Source organism: Polypterus senegalus, chromosome 16, assembly GCF_016835505.1.
Source record: "Polypterus senegalus isolate Bchr_013 chromosome 16, ASM1683550v1, whole genome shotgun sequence".
Lineage (NCBI taxonomy): Eukaryota > Metazoa > Chordata > Cladistia > Polypteriformes > Polypteridae > Polypterus > Polypterus senegalus.
Window position 1 is genome coordinate 7994735 of NC_053169.1, and position 17916 is coordinate 8012650.

At 41.1% G+C, this 17916-nt stretch overlaps 1 protein-coding gene across 2 annotated transcripts in view; it reads right to left on the reverse strand.

Moving 5' to 3' along the window:
* Positions 1-1510: 1510 nt before the first annotated feature.
* Positions 1511-17916, reverse strand: part of hmgcll1 (3-hydroxymethyl-3-methylglutaryl-CoA lyase-like 1) — a 56690-nt gene continuing 40284 nt past the window's right edge. Inside the window, exons 8-9 of one of the 2 annotated variants that reach the window (XM_039738585.1) lie at positions 5481-5606; positions 1511-3189 (exon numbers count right to left, since the gene is read on the reverse strand). In XM_039738585.1, the coding sequence (XP_039594519.1) occupies positions 3088-3189; positions 5481-5606 (228 nt within the window). In that variant the 3' untranslated portion in view covers positions 1511-3087. Of the gene's footprint in view, positions 3190-5480; positions 5607-10985; positions 11072-17916 lie in introns of those variants that run through there. The other variant, XM_039738586.1, reaches the window with a different exon arrangement.

A 17916-nucleotide genomic window follows, 5' to 3' on the forward strand; every position in this document is an offset into this window, starting at 1 on the left:
CCCACACACTAGGGAAAATTTTGAATTGCCAATGCATCACCTACATGTCTTTGGACTGTGGGAGGAAACCCACACAGACACAAGGAGAACATACAAACTCCACACAGGGAGGACGGAACGAACCTGGGTCTCCTAACTGTGAGGCAGACGAATTCAGCTTATGTTCCTCAACAGTGTCTCACATATCACATGTTGTAGATCAGGACCCGGCCATATGGCCGCATGCGGCCGGGCAAGGACCGTGTATATAAAAGTGTACGTAATGGCGGCCGTGCAGGTGTAGGGTCTCTGGACTCCAGTGACGGCTCTGATTGACAGCAAAGAAGTAAAGCCTGACCAAATTCCTACCGTCCGTTTTCGGGCACTTTAGACGGCTGTTGCAGGAATTCGCTAACCGCTTTCAAGATTTCGAAAAGATTTCAGCAACAATAAGACTCGTTGCTTCTCCTCATCTGGTGGAGACAGAGAGTGCATACATCTACAAATGGAGCTAGTAGAGTTGAAGAACAATGAGCAGCTTGTGAAAAGTTTACCTGCTGGATATGGAAATCAGCAGTAGAATACCCACAACTACGAGAACTGGCCAGGAACATTCTCGTTCTTTTCGAAGCACTTACTTGTGCGAAGCAGCGTTTTCCAGAATGAAATATCTGAAAAACAGGTACCGGTTTTTGTCCTATATGACGTTTCAGACATTTTTTACATATGTAGACCAGTAAATTGAATATTGTCAGATATATCATACTCTGTTTTAATGTGTAATCTGTAAATTTTACATAAATCATAAAACATTATTAAGTTTACTTGGACTTACTCGTTATTAAAGTAAAAAGTCTGTAGTGCGGCGCCAATCGGAAAGGTTGCTCATGCCTGTTGTAGATGTAAGATGGCCTTCAGATCTGCTCATCTGAAACGGCAGTTGAAATGGGCCAAAGTTTGGGTCTGCAACATTTTTTCAATTAAGTTTAAGCAGCCATTTCAACAATTACAGTAATAAGTAAAAGGCCAGAGGCCAAGTCTTAACAATTATTAATTAATAACACTCGTTAAAACAAAAGAAGAAAACAAAGAGATGGAGAGAGCTTCTTCAAGATGGCTGCCACATTATGTGATGCTCAGAAATCATGGAGGTGCCGTTTTGCAATATGTGAACAATCTTAAGTCTCACATCAATATTTTTGACTAGAAAAATGGATACATTTGGTACACTTAAACCATAGATATTTTTTAAGTTACAACCCCATTATAAAATGCAAGAACATGCTAGTTATCTCCTAAAATTAAAAATTTTCCCTTTAATTCATGAGATTTCATGAGACAAATTGTTATGTGCCATGGCTGTGAAGAAAGAACGTTGACTTGAAAAATCCTGTGCTTCTCCTCTAAGTGTATCGACCTGTTGAGATCCCAGGATATTAGCTGGGAGCTCAAGATCCAAAATATTGTATGTCAAATTTCTTCACGTGTTTCAGGAGTTAAGAAAAGAACTGAGAAGTCAAAGAAGTGGATTTGAATTCATTTTATTTTTGTATGGCACCTTTCACTGAGTTCAGGTGCAAAGCTATAATATAAATGACATGATTTATATACATAAAGGTGCAAATTAGATTAAACTTGGTAAAACACAACAATTTCCAGTTGCCATTCTTTTAACCTTTTACAGTTGCAGTTGCACTTTTTTTTTGTGAGCTGTAGTGAGCTTGCTCATTATGAAAGGCGTTGACCACAATGAAAAATAAGAATTAATTAAGAGCGACTGGAACCTGCATTTCTCCTTTCTAGAACAAAAAATTGCCTTAGGCTGAAACATTAATCCGAGGCAATTTACAAGCTCAGGGTGCATTGCCACTGTTTACTGTTGGAGCCCGGGTAGGTGAAGTGACTTGGCCAGGGTCACACAGTGAGGCAGCCATTGAACTGGGAATCTTCTGGTTTAAGGAGCTGCACCACTTTCCCCTTCACTGAATCCATTTTGTATAATTTTAAAATGAAGGGGTACCAGAGACTATGGCGAGAGCTCCAGATGCAAGGGTGGAACCAACCCTGGATGAGATGCCAGTCTGTCTCAGGGCGCATTCTTTCATGTCCATGGAGATGCCATACAGGCTATAATGGTCCTGCCCACTCCCTCATTTTCCGCTGTGCCCATTCTGACACTCCTCATCTTTGGTTCACCTATCATTCTTTGATTTTGCCATCCTGTCATTTGAGTTCTTGCTACTTTCCTCATGTTTCCTGCTTTTGTTCATTCTGACCTTCCTTTTTTGTGCACCTTCTGTCACTCCCCTTGTTTGTTTATCCATTTTCCATTTTGTTTTTCATGAACAACATTTTTAAATTTATAATTTTTTCTTAATATATAAACAGCTGGGCACTATTTTTTTCACGTTTTGTTAATTTCCTTGTTTTCCACTATATCCATTAACACTTTGATTTTTCTATTTTTTCCACCACTATGCCAAATCTTTTCATTTCTTTCATTCATTTTTTTTAACAATTTATGCATTCTGATGCTCCTCTTGTTTAGTTTCATCCTTTCACAATTGACCCATTGTGGCACTCCTCTTGTTTAGTTTCGTCCTTTTATATTCTTCCCATTGTGGCACTCCTCTTGTTTAGTTGCATCCTTTTACATTTTGCCCGTTCTGCAGCTCATATTAATTAGTTTCATCCTCTTACTTTTGGCCAACTCTGTCACTTCTATTTTTGACAGTTTCTTTTTGTTTCCTACGTGGCTCCTTCTTGCACTCATCTTCTTTTAAAATTCTTCCTCCTTCCTCGTACCAAGATTATCATTATGGCTTGGTCCTCAGATGGCTCCTACTTTCCCATTTTTATTGCTTCCAGAACGCCGCTGCAGCCCAAGTGAGACATTCTCCTAAGCCACACAAGTTGCATTTTTTGTTTTTACTTATTTCTGGATTTCTGGCTCCCTTTCAGGGCTGCTTTGAAGGCATCACTTTGGTGTTCTGTGCCGAAGGGATAGATAGTCTAAGCTACAGCATCTGAATGCATAAAAAAATGACACAGGATGTTTTGCGTCCCTTCTCTACAGTGTGGATGGCGTACATGTATGCATATCTTTTATTATGGCTTGTAGCAGGCCTGAGCAACTTTGGAGTTGGTCTTTCGATTTAAGGCCGTGGAGATGAAGTTTCCAGCTTCCATAACTTTGTTAAGGTCAACACCCTGCAGAAAAATGAAGACATTCTAATTAGTCTGAATGTTGATATCACAAGAAAGGGTTCTGAACAGCCTCACAGATGCCCAAAAAATCAAAGCCTGTGCAGGTAAAGCAGGAAATCAGCACATCTAAACTCTTCATTGAGTTCCTTAAACCATTCCTGAGTCATCTGTACAGTGTGATAGGATGTATCATCCTGCTAAAAATGGCCACATCCTTTGGGGAATACAATGATGTCTCAGTAGGTGGTATGAGGCTTTAAATCAGCCAAGGTGACTTGACCTGTGGATCATGCGACACGACCAACATGAGATCTTGTAATGGATATTTTTTTATATTGCTTGTTGTTGTCCAAAATGGGTCACCATAGATGCCCATTCTTTTAGAAAGATTATTATTTCCTTTCGGTATGAAAACATGACATTAAAAATTTGTCTCAGCCATCACTACACACTATATGGGATAAGCAACATGTACAAAATTTTTTGGTTGGAGTGTTCCTTTAAAATAGTGGACTACAATCCTACAACTAGGAACCGTGTAAGGAAGTGTAAATACAGGCAAATGGAAATAAAATATAAAGGTGCGTCTACAGGAAAATAATCTGTGCATTTAACAAAGAGATTACTCTTTGTGTCCAAAAAGCCTTTCCTGGGATTAAACATTTGGCGCAGCGAGCAGGATTTTTGATTTAGTAGAGTGATTAAACACTCACCATTATCCATAGATGTGTCTGTTATTGAAATCTCATAGATAACCCTGGTAGGTTCCTGGAGCTACGTGGTATTGTAATGTGGATCAGTTTATATGTTTTTATGCTTTGCTTTGCCTTGTTTTTTTCCTTCATTATTATGGGCTTTGAAATACCCAGACTCAAAATTGAAGGTTATTTTTCTGATTACAAATTTATTTAATGTAGCGTAATAATGAGAATTGGGAAAGAACGATGAAGGTTGGGGCCCAAACCAACAAAAGAAGTTTATAAGTTCACCTGACTTTGGTGGCCAACTCTTAAGGACTTTCTGTCCAGTTGATTGCGTCAGTTTCTTTTGGAGCTCTGTGCTCGTCAAAAGAAACTTTCATATTAAATGGTTTCCATCCTTCTTTAAACAGGAGCCTTTCTCATTGCTGTTTTCTTGGCTTTGTTGTATTGATGCAGTGACCCTTTGCTTTTCACTATTGCCTGTTTTCTTTTCCCTGTGCTTCATCTTTTGCTCTGTTCTCACTGAAAATCTGGGAATCAATTGTGGTGAGGCATAGATCAAGGTAAGGGGATAAAATCATTTCTAAAGCTTTGAGTGTTTGTGAAATGAATGAAGTTTGGAACCACCAGGACTCTTCTTGGAGTTGGCCAACATGAGTAACTGGGCACACAGGGCCTTGGTCTGGTCCTGGTGATCAGGAGCTTCACAAGTCCACTGCTGAGATGAGAGATGGAGATCTCATCAGCCTGCCACGAAGCAGGAGACTATGGTAGAGTGCCTAGAAGGAAGCCAATTGATATGATGGTTTCTAGGACTCTGAGAGTATGAGGAAGAAGATTATCTGTTGTGATGAGACAAAAATGGAACTCACTGCACAGAACTCCAAGCGCTTTGCATGGTGAAGACCAGCCACTGCTCATCATCAGCACAATACCATCCCTACAGTGAAACATGGTGATTACAGGATCATGAAATGGGGGTGCTGCTCCACGGCAGTGACAGGGAGATTGGTGAGAACTGAGGGAATAATGAATGCAGCCAAATACAGAGAGATCCTTGAAGAAGACCTGTTCCAGGGTGCACACCATCTCAGATGGGTTGATGACAATGACCTGAAGCATACAGTCAAGAAAATGCTAGAGTGGCTTCAGGACAAGTCTCTGAGAACATCTGTGGAGATACCTGGGGATGGCAGTTCACAGCTTAGGAGGAAGTGCCAGGAAAAATGGGAGAAACTTCCCAGTTCCAGGAGTTCAAAGCTTGTAAGGACTTATCTAAGAAGATTTCGAATTTCTGCTAATGGGCTTCTGCAGAGTACTGAATTACAGGTGTGACTACTTACAAGAATGAAAGATTTCAGGTTTTCAGCTTTAATTAATGCGCAAAATTTTCTGAAAACATACTTTTGCTTTGTAATTATGAGTTGTTGCGTGTGGACTGATGGGGAAAACTAACAAATGTATCAATTTAAGATTAAATCTACCATATGATAAAGTGTACAGGAAATGGGGGCATCTGAATGCACCGTATTTATCTGAATTTCAACCTTATTTCTCTATCCATACCCATAACAGCATCAGAATGGCACCTACCGTTGTGATTCCCAATCCCGAGAGCATATAGACCACGTCCTCAGTGGCCACATTCCCAGAAGCACCTTCTGCGTAGGGACAGCCCCCAAGTCCTGCAACCGAGGAGTCCACCACTGAAATCCCCATCTAAGGAAACACAAGCGCAGGTAGCAGGACCATTATTGTCCACTGCACAGAGAACAATGACATTTGTACTTGCATGTGCCAATCGACATGCTACCCGCTGCCATTCTCTGGTAGAACGATCAGTCAGAAGAGCAAAGTAACAAGTTTTATTACAAAATTATAAAGCAAAATTTATTTTGCGTCTTGCCACCGTGCTAAAATCATCACAATTCATTTTTTCCCACATCAAGCAACACCCACTACCCAGGAAGGACTACCTACCCATTCATTCCATCAGTCTTCTAAGTCCATTGTGGCAGACGTCTGGAGTCCTTGCCCGCCTGGGATGCCCTGACCATGGGTATTTTCAGGACAGTTTCTCCCCAGGGCCCCCTTGGTTTCCAGCAGGGCCACGACCAGGAGACACAGGGACATTTCCAGGGCCTTATTTGGCCACACTTCCATCACGCTGGGACACCTGGTGTCCTTCTGGGTGCCCTATAAAAAGGGGCCTGTCCCCAACACTCGATGGCCAGAGTTGGGAGGAAGAGGACAAAGCCTGAACAGGACTGGACAGTCAGCAAGGAAAGGACTATTGTGTCGTATTGTGTTCTTAGTGCTGGTGATTTGTGCACTTTGCCCTGTAAATAAACGGTGTGCTGGGCGTCAAATCTGTCTCCTGCCTGTCTGTGTCCAGGGTGACTTGCAAACTATTTATTCCATAACATCACAAAACAATCGGTAGTGCTTTCCTTTTGCCAGCAGTTTCACAACACAAATTCTTAGCTTCATTTTGCCTGAAACTTTGCAACGTGAAACTTAACAGGATGCTTTAGTGTTTGAAACATTTGTGGGGAGGATGAAGGTAAGGCACATTACTCCTTAAGGTTGTATCAACCCTGCACATTCCTGTTTATTGTGACATTTACATACATTGCCGGGTCTACCATGAACGCATATATTTCCAGAGGGCAGATGAAATCGCCTGAGGAAAAAACATCTTTTGGAGACTCATCACGGCTAAACGTAACCTACAATGAGACAAAAAGACATATACTTAGACAAAAGCTGTAATCCTGCAAGACAATGCCAAGGGAATTGAAAAGAAAACGCTCAATCTACCACTCTAGAGGCGCTAAGCACTGACAATAGCACTAATAACAGTGTCCTCCCATCAGCCCCAGAGTACTCCTGCTGCCTGATGGGAATTGTAGTCCCTGCATTGGGATTGCTCTTTTTGGGTTACTCCCACCCTATTATAATTCATCCCAACTATAGTCATATTGCCTATATTTAAATTGGGACTGATTTTGTTAAATTTTGTTAAAATTGATTCAGCCATTATAATAACTAACAGTCAGACAGACAAATAAACCAGCACACAACTTATGATTTTATATATATATACATATACATACTAGGGGGCTTTGCCCCTTACTTGCTTTGCTCGCCAACCCCCCCAACCAACCCCCTGAACAAACTCCACGGAGATGCGGACAGATCAGCTGCTGTCCTGCTGCTGCTACTGAGCTACGTGTTCTGCTTGTCACACTGCTTGTCGATCATTTAAAAGCCTGTACAGCAGCTGTCCTTTTGTCTCACTTCCTTGTCTCGCAGGACGTTACAGTGTCTTTGAGAAATTGTTTGTGAGTAGGCTGTGACATGCAAGTAGTCTCATGGTACTTCAAAGTGTCTCTCAAAGATGATCACTTCTCGACCCAAAATTTATATATATATATATATATATATATATACAGTACAGGCCAAAAGTTTGGACACACCTCCTCATTCAATGTGTTCTCTTTATTTTCATGACCATTTACATTGGTAGATTCTCACTGAAGGCATCAAAACTATGAATGAACACATGTGGAGTTATGTACTTAACAAAAAAAGGTGAAATGACTGAAAACATGTTTTATATTCTAGTTTCTTCACAATAGCCACCCTTTGCTCTGATTACTGCTTTGCACACTCTTGGCATTCTCTCGATAAGCTTCAACAGGTAGTCACCTGAAATGGTTTTATTTTTTTGTTAAGTACATAACTCCACAATGTGTTCATTCATAGTTTTGATGCCTTCAGTGAGAATCTACCGTGAAAATAAAGAAAACACATTGAATGACGAGGTGTGTCCAAACATTTGGCCTGTACTATATAAATATATATATATATAGGATGAAGCAAAGACCACACAGTGGTGGCTTAGAGGCAACTCTCTGTACGTCATTGAGTGGCCCAGTCAGAGCCCTGACTTGAAACCAATAAAGCATCTCTGAAGAAACACCTCTGGATGGTCTCCATCCATCCTTCTGTGGAGCTGTGACAGGTGGTGACAATAGATAGATAGATAGATAGATAGATAGATAGATAGATAGATAGATAGATAGAGTGAAAGGCACTATATGATAGATAGATAGATAGATAGATAGATAGATAGAGATAGATAGAGTGAAAGGCACTATATGATAGATAGATAGATAGATAGATAGATAGATAGATAGATAGATAGATGAAAGGCACTATATGATAGATAGATAGATAGATAGATAGATAGATAGATAGATAGATAGATAGATAGATTGAAAGGCACTATATGATAGATAGATAGATAGATAGATAGATAGATAGATAGATAGATAGATAGATAGAGTGAAAGGCACTATATGATAGATAGATAGATAAATAGATAGATAGATAGATAGATAGAGTGAAAGGCACTATATGATATGATAGATAGATAGATAGATAGATAGATGAAAGGCACTATATGATAGATAGATAGATAGATAGATAGATAGATAGATAGATAGATAGATAGATAGATAGATAGATAGAGTGAAAGGCACTATATTTAATTCATTAAGACAGCATTGACCCTGGAATGAGCCCCCCTCGTTCACCCAGTTTTTCTTTCATCCTCGTCCTCCCTCCATTTCTAAATCAGATCATCTCCATGAGATGCTGGCATGAAGTGATTGCTACGCTCTGATGAGCTCGGAGGAGCCTTTCATCTGCGAGTTTATTAACCGCAGTGCCGCCTTTCATGTGTGCCCCCCAGGGGGGCGCTATACCCTTGGTACTTTTGAAGACGGTTCATCTCGGCCATCCAGAGGAAGTTCTTGTCCAAACATTTATACAAACACTTTGGCTTTGATCCCAATTTAGGAAGAAATTGTAACTCAGAGCTCAGCTTTGCCCTGCCAGTTTTCTGTTTTTCTTTTATTTCCTTATTTATTTAATCTTTTTTGAAGATGGGATGTCTAGAGGGGGACTGAAAACTTACACCTGAGCAGTTTAGATGTTGTATCTTTGGAAACTCTTCAAATTACTGAGTGTTTATACGTGAGAAATTCAATCGGCACTTTGACATTCCCTGTGAAGTGGATTTCCAGGTTCTCAAATCTACTGGTGTCCGTGTGTGTGTGTTTTTGACTGAATCACTTAATAAAAGTATCGGTAGCAGGACCAGATATGAATGCTGCTCAGCTCGGCATTTACCAATGAAGAACTGCTACACAATACTGTGTGTCTAAATAGCCATAAGGAAGAGAGCACAATGAGAAGAGTGTCAGCTGTCCTGTTCTAATATCACGATGACAGACAGGCAGTTGCAGCTCCAAGCAACTCAATACTTTCTGTAATGACGTTTTCATAAAATATGTCCTCAAATATCTGAAGAGACTTTCTTCCCTTTTACTATTTTGTTTAAAGTTCCAGCCTTTCTTATTGTAAACCAAGCTTGTCTGTCTGCATATTGAATTGAACCTAAATAGGCAGTCCCATTATGTACAGTAAATAGAGAAATTTGACATCAAATGTATAATAGATAATAAGCTTTTTTTTAGAACATTAGAACATTCTGGAGGAGAACAGGCCATTCAGCCCAACAAAGTTTTCCAGTCCTGTCCATTACATTCTCCTAAAATAAAATCAAGTCAAGTTATGAAGGTCCCTAAAGTACTACTGCCCACCACACTACTTATTCCACGTAACTCTTGGCATTTTTCATATAAGATTTGCTGTGTGCTTCCTTATATTTGTGGTTGTGGCATGAGAAACTCCTGCAAGGAGGAGATTCTCACAATAAAAAAAACTTTGGGTTACTGAAATACTTGTGTCTGAGCCTTTGTGTTGGGTGTCATCATAACTCATCCTCTGTAGCCCTGGACTCAGCCTAGTCGCTCTTCTCTGGACCTTTTCTTGTCCTGCTATGTCCTTTCTGTAGTCAGGATACCAAAACTACACACAGGACTCCAGATGAGGCCTCACCAGTGTGTTATAAAGCTGGAGCAGAACCTCCTGTGACTTGTACTCCACACATCAAGGCGCTATATAACATGACAGTCTGTTAGCCTTCTTAATGCCTTCTGAACACTGTCTGACAGTCGATAGCTTAGAGTCCACTACGACCCCTAAATCCTTCTCATAAGGTGGACTCTCAATTTTCAGACCTCCCATTGTATATTCAGACATCACATTTTTACTTTCTATGTGTAATTCTTTAAATTTACTGACATTCAGTTTCATCTGCTGCCACAAATCTGCCCAAGCCTGTCTGCTGTCCAAGTTCCTCAGTGATGATTCAACCGATTCTCGATTATCTGCCAATCCTCCAGGCTTGGTATCATCTGCAAACGGCACCAGCTTGTTACTTATATTCTTATCCAAATCATTTATTTGTATTACAAATGGCAGCAGCCACAACACTGCCCCCTGCTGGACACCACTCTTAACTTCACCCAATTGTGACAAAGTTCTTCACACCATGACCCTCTACTTCACATAAGATAGATAGATAGATAGATAGATAGATAGATAGATAGAATTTAATTTTAGTATAGTAGGCAGGATTAGATAGATAGATAGATAGATAGATAGATAGATAGATAGATAGATAGATAGATAGATAGATAGATAGATAGATAGATAGATAGATAGATAGATAGATAGATAGATTGAATTTAATTTTAGTATAGTAGGCAGGATTAGAAACAAAACAAACTAGGAAAAGCAACATAAAAAGATATCTGATTTGGGGTGCGTTATTCCTTTAAAAGATACTCATTTTGTATTAAAAGTCAGTTTTGTTGTACAGTAAGTGCTTTAAAGGCTTGTAAAGTGACAGCCGTGTCATTTTCCTGGCGCCTTTCTTTACTGTGCACCATGCCAGGTGCAGGTCAGTCAGAGTGCCGTTCTTTCCATGTTGATATAATTAGGTACTGTGAGGTAAAAGAACCCACTCAGGGTCACAGAGAGCAAAGGATGAACCATCAAGTTTGTGTTTTGTGTTTTGTATTTCTACAGTTGGCCACCAGGGGGCTACACTGCTCCATAAAATACTCCTGAGCAGCTCACTTATTTATTTATTTATTTATTGTACTGATTTTTTGCGTTGCGCTCCGTCATTTTTGCTGTCCTTTCCCATCTTTGCTGCTCTCGGTGTCAAAGGCAAGTGGCAGACTGTGGTAACGGACCAGGCACCTCTGTAGATTTGGATGGTTTTACAGACATTAACAGAAAAAGATGTAGGGTCAGAATTAAATATGGAAGAAAGAAGGGAGGAAAAAATGAAAGGACCTTTTTGTAATGAGAGTACAGCATCGAGTCAATGACTCTTGTGGGCTATTGATCTACTCAGTTCAGTAGCAGAGGGGCTTGTTCTTCAGTTTCAGCTGCTTTGATGCACTTGGGGGCAACAATGAGATGACCCCCAAAACAGGAATGAATGGGTTAACAGGTGGAGGAGGCCACTGATATTTTTCCCTCCTCATCTGTTTTTTCACTCATTTTGCATTTGGCTACAGTCAGTGTCACTACTGGTGTCACATGAAGCGATACCTGGACCATACAGAGGTGGCACAGGTAAGCCAACTTCTTTAGGATGGCAGGCACATCAATACGTGGCTTTGCCAGATGGTTTACTGTGCCTCCGAGCACAGTCTCAAGGGCATGGAGGAGAGTCCAGGAGACAGACAGGCAGTTCCTCCAGGAGAGCTGGACAGGACCCCTCGTAGAAGGTCCTTAACCCGTCAGCAGGACCCACTGGTATCTGATCCTTTGGGCAAAGAGGAACAGGATGAGCACTGGCAGAGCCTACAAAATGACCTCCAGCAGGCAGGCAGCAGGCCACTGGGTGTGAATGTCTCTGACCAAACAATCAGAAACAGACTTCATGAGGGTGGCCTGAGGGCCCGACTATGTCCTCTAGTGGGCACCATGGAGCTCAATTGGCATTTGCCATGGAATAGCAGAATTGGCAGGTCCACCACTGGCAGGCACCTTGTACTTTTCACAGATGAGAGCAGGTTCACCCTGAGCATATGTGACAGACGTGAAAGGTTCTGGAGAAGCCGTGGAGAACGTTATGCTGCCTGTGACATCGTTCAGCCTGACCGGTGTGGTGGGGGGTCAGTGATGGTCAGGGGAGGGAGGCATATCCATGGAGGGACACACAGACCTCTACAGGCTAGACAACGGCACCTTCACTGCCATTAGATATCAGGATGAAATCCTCTGACCCGTTGGCAGACCCTATTCTGGTGCACGACAATGCCTGGCCTCATGTGGCGAGATGATGAAGGAGTTGATCCCATTGACTGGCCGGCCCCCACGCTCACTTGCCTGACCTCAATTCAATCGAACACCTCTGGGTGGGACATTACGTTTTGGTCCATGCAATGCCTCAGACTGTCCAGGAGCCCAGTGATGCCCTGGTCCAGATCTGAGAGGAGAGCAGTTGTCTCATTAGGACGTTGTCAGGCATACAAACTACTGAGTACGATTTGGAGTTGCTGCAATGACATTTCGGCCAAATGGACTCCCCTGCCTGCCTGCCTTTGATTTTCGGGGTGTCCCTCTGTCGGTTCATCGTTTCATTTCCATCTTTTTGTTCCTCACACATCGCCATATCAGTCCATAGCAGTACAGAGAGCCAGCAGGATTTTTTCCCCATTGAGATCTGATGGGTTTTCAAAGTGGTCCTTTCATTTTGAATGTTCTCGCCAATCACAGTCACTGATTTGAGTGACCGCTGCCATCAATGGGGGTCTCTCTTTGGACCCTTGTTATATTAATGACTGCTGTAGCTGGTAAACTTGTGAAATTTGCAGATAACATAAAACTTGGAGGAATGGCAGGCACTGATGAGGCAGCAAACAAAACTCCAAAAGACCCAGCCAAGCCTTTGGAAGTGGATGAACTCTGGAAAAATGAAGTAGAAAAGTGTAGGGTGCAGTTAGGGTGGGGCGGGGGGCACACTGACCTTCCTCCCTTCACTTCTCCACAACCGAATTAACTTGATATTCACCGAGTTGGATTGTCTTTCTGGTCTCCATTCCCTAACTTTGTGTTTTGACAGGACAAGGAACTCAATCACACAATGGGTTGAGTGTCACGTCAAGGAAATGGGGGTCCTTGAATGACCAGTCAGAGTCCAGACTTTAACCCGATGTGTGTGGTGAGATCTGTAGACCACCTTACCCCAGCTAAACCTGGCAGGGAGGAACGGGTCCATCTTACAAAGTGAACTGAGAGAGACCCCGACTTGCGGTGGGTCATCTGGGACCTGAACGGTGGGCATGAGCACTTCAGAACGCTTTAATGGGGGCAGCACCTCACCCATAAGGCAAGATTCGAATTCCTGAACTGCTTTCCCGTATTCCTTTGAAGAGGATCAGCAGGACGTCGCGTTCTCATGTGATCAGCTTCATGCCGCTTCAGTAGTCTGATAATTGCAGTGTGGTCAACTTCAGAAGATGCTGCTATTGATTTTGACCTTTAGACCCTTCCAACGGCATTTTGGAAAGAGGTCAATTTTCCATTGCATTGTTCACTTTAATCATAGAAGTAACCTGGCAGGCAGAGCAGGTAGGAGAAAATGCTGCGGGGCGCAAAGGCATTCCTAATGAGGCATTTAACCCACCATACAATTAAATATGGAGGCTAATTGCAGCCTGTCGTATCTTTATTGCAGCCGGGCTTTAATAGAAGGCTCCATTGACCGGGATGTGGGGGGGTGGTGGGGCAAACTGCTTGTTGTCTTTGCATGTGTTTTTCTTCTTCTTCTTTTCTTTTGTTTTTTTCCCTCAATCCTGTCTTTTTCAGCCCATTGTGTCATGAGCACATCCATTAACAAAGCAATCTTTGTTTCTAATCTGAGGGCAGGATCTTTATAGCATTACAATGGGAAACCAGTTTGGAAGGTCACAGAAAAAGCCTTCAGGTTGAACAGGATGGAGAGGTTCCTGTTGAGGAAAAATGATCATCGTGATTAACATCAGCGTTACCATTAAAAGTACTGGATTACGATTAGGGATGCCATTCCAGGTACCCTGGACTCCTCCCTCGTTACAAACCAGGGTGTGTGCTGAGGAGGCGGGCCAGACCCATCTGGGGTGAGGGGGATCATGAACAAAATAATGATGACAATGACAATGGGGTGGCACTTTGGTGGCTGGGCTGCTGATTCTGGGTTAGCATCTGAGTGGAGGCTGCATATCTTCCTCAGGTCACCAAGGGGTTTACTCCTGATACTCCAGATTGTTTTTCATATTCTAGAAATGAAAGGCACTATATATGATAGATAGATAGATAGATAGATAGATAGATAGATAGATAGATAGATAGATAGATAGATAGATAGATAGATAGATAGAAATAGCAAGATCAGATAGATAGATAGATAGATAGATAGATAGATAGATAGATAGATAGATAGATAGATAGATAGATAGAGTGAAAGGCACTATATGATAGATAGATAGATAGATAGATAGATAGATAGATAGATAGATAGATAGATAGATAGATAGATAGTGTGAAAGGCACTATATGATAGATAGATAGATAGATAGATAGATAGATAGATAGATAGATAGATAGATAGCACTATATAGATAGATAGATAGATAGATAGATAGATAGATAGATAGATAGATAGATAGATAGATAGATAGATAGATAGATAGATAGAAAAGGCACTATATGATAGATAGATAGATAGATAGATAGATAGATAGATAGATAGATAGATAGATAGAGTGATTTAGCTGTTTTTAAGTTTGTTTGATATAATCAGGGCATGATGAAGTCCATTTTGCAATTCTCCACTTGTTAAAAATAACAGATTCCGTGGGACAATCCAATGCTATTATTCTGTGTCTGCAATGCCCTGTTACCTGTTGATCCAGTAAGACTAATTATGGCTTTGTGTAATGAAAGACTTGCCAAGGCACACCTCATCACACCTACATGACTAATGCAGCCCACCCCAGCAATTACAGAGCAGTGCACTTCCATGTGGAGCAAACATGGCCTGTTGCTTCCATTATGTGACAGAAGTTGACTTTTAGGAAATCAGCATGGAAGATCTTTGATGTGTCATATTCAACTTTTTGTGCTTTGTCTGCGGAGATCATTGAGTTGCTAGCAGGCTGGCTGTTGATTATTTACCCTGGAAACACCAGACCAAGTGCAGAAATCATCCCGTGGTGGGAATGTTCATAATACTTGGACCCATTAAAGATTGCTTGTCATTCATGCTTCCCTTTCTTTCTTCATTTACTTAACCTTCAGGCACCTGTGGCCATGTGCTTCTATCTATCTATCTCTCTGCTTTTATCACATCCCGCATTGATTATTGTAACTCGCTGCTGGCAGGTGCCCCTTCTACTCTTATATCACAGCTCCAGCTTATTCAAAACTCTGCTGCAAGAGTCCTGACACGGACCAGCAACAGTGAACACATCACAGCCATCCTGCTTCGCCTTCACTGGCTCCCTGTGTCTTACAGAATCGAATATAAAATCCTACTAATAACCTACAAAGCTTTAAATGGCCTCACACCAAACTACATCAGTAACCCTCTAAATCACTCGGCTCCTGTCCTGGTAATCTTGTTGTGCCTCACACTAACTAACCTGCACTCTGTGGGTGACAGCAGTGACAGCAGGGCTTTCAGCTCCATAGCAGCCAGACTTTGGAATGACATCCCGAAATGAATTAGATCAGCTGACTCCATTCATTCTTTTAAAAAAACAACTTAAAATGCATCTATTAGGAAGGCTTTTAACTTAACTTAACATTCTACCCTTTCTTTCAGTTTACCTCTCTGTCTGGGTGCTCAGGATATTTGTGTGTGTGTTATATCACAAGTTAGGTTATTTGTTAGGTTTTTCTTTTAGTATTGAATTTAGTATTTTACTCTGGTTTATTGTTCTTTATTCTATTTAATGCTTTGTTATCTGTTTCATTGTTCTATTCAGGAAAAAATCTGTGTCCAATGTTACATATACCCTGCTGTTGTTTCTAAGACTCTGTGAAGCACCTTGAGAATGGGAAAGACGCTATATAAATAAAATGTATTATTATTATTATTATTAATCTATCTATCTATTATATAGTGATAGATATGCATGAAAGGCATCTATATAGGGTGGTCCAGATCTAATTATGCAATTTTCATTATGCTATAACTTATTAAGATTATTACATAAAAAATCACCCAAAAAATCCTGGACCATCGAGATGTGTGTGAAATTAATCTCCGCACCGAACTGGAATAGTCCCTGCATAAATCAAAGTCATCCAGACGATTTTAATCTGCATAATTAGATTTGGACCTTCCTGTAGATAGGCATGAAAGGCACTATATAAGATAGATAGATAGATAGATAGATAGATAGATAGATAGATAGATAGATAGATAGTTAGTGTAGTCGGCAGGATCAATCAATCAATCAATCAACATTTATTTATATAGCACATATTCATACAAAAAATGTAGCTCAAAGTGCTTTACAAAATGAATAGAAAAATAGAAGACACAATAAAAAATAAACATAAGTCAACATTAATTAACATAGAATAAGTAAGGTCCGATGGCCAGGGTGGACAGAAAAAACAAAAAAAAAAAAACTCCAAGGGCTGGAGAAAAAAAAATCTGTAGGGGTTCCAGGCCACAAGACCGCCCAGTCCCCTCTGGGATTGCAAAATTAGATAGATAGATAGATAGATAGATAGATAGATAGATAGATAGATAGATAGATAGATAGATGAGCTAAGACCCAAAATATAGGCCAAAGCCAGCCCATAAAGTAGGAACCCAGGCTGCCATAGAGTGCTCCTTATCTGGCCAGGCTAGTTAGGATTCTGGCCGGCTTTGTGGTAATTTGTTTAGGCCTTACATCACTTTTGCTATATTGTCTGCTGTATTAGCCCACTTTTTGAAATACTATAAAGCTTGTTTTTCAGTGTTGGTGAAACTGAAAATCTCTGACATTTTTCAAGTTACTTTTTTGAACAAATCGCTTTTCGGTGAGGTAAAAAACACAGGTTTAAAGGTCAGAGGCCTCGTGTATAAAACCTTGTTTGGATTCCATATTAAATTTTTGCTCACGCTTGTAAGGCTAAACCGATGTACTTATAAAAATTTGGATTTATAAAACAATGCATGGCCACCCATTTTATAGACAACATTGACAAGCTACATGCTAAAAGCAGTTAGCATGAAGCGCATCACCAACACTGAAGATGGCAGTATTGAGAAACACCAGTTACCTGTGATATCGTGGGGCTGACGCATCATTGAAATGTGAAGTGAACTGAGATTTACCGTTGACTTCATTGTCCTGTCGTCCTGGAGTCTGTAAAATGGCAGCTGCAGCAGAAAAGTCTGCCTAGGACTCGCGGATGGCCAAAACTTGCTGTAACTTTAAGCCGATTGCCACATCAAGTTAGTGTTTTAAAAATCCTAATTATAAAAATCTTCTTTAGAGTCAGAAGTGGCTTACACACATTTCTAGATGTGACCATGTTTTATACTTGAGACCCCCAGCCCACTTTTGATGAGCTAACCTCGCTCATTAGGGCATCGGAGGTGAGGTGACATGATGCGTGTTGATCAGGCATACAAGTAAGAATTTCCCACGTGACAATAACATTAAATAAAACTTCATCGGCATACACTGTCACCTTTTGCTCTGTCGGTACCCCATCATCAAGCCAGCTTTGACCAGTTGAGGGTCCTCAGGGGAAGAGCTCTTAAGTCAGTCTGATAAATTAATTGGATGTGGTTGGATATGGAGTTCCGCTTCGGATTCTTCTTTAGGGGCAGAAGGATAACCGGCTACCAAGGGAGGAATGAGAAGGTCGGGTCAGAGGAATTCATTTCTCTCTCAGCTGGTGGTGTGGACCGCTGCCACTTCGTAATGAAAACTTGTGATAATATCTTTACATTCCACCAGGCAGGGGATTATCTCTGGTGGGCTTTTGGAGCTCGGCTATTATGTCGCTCCCCCCGTGACTCTTATTTAATGAATGGCCAGCCGGT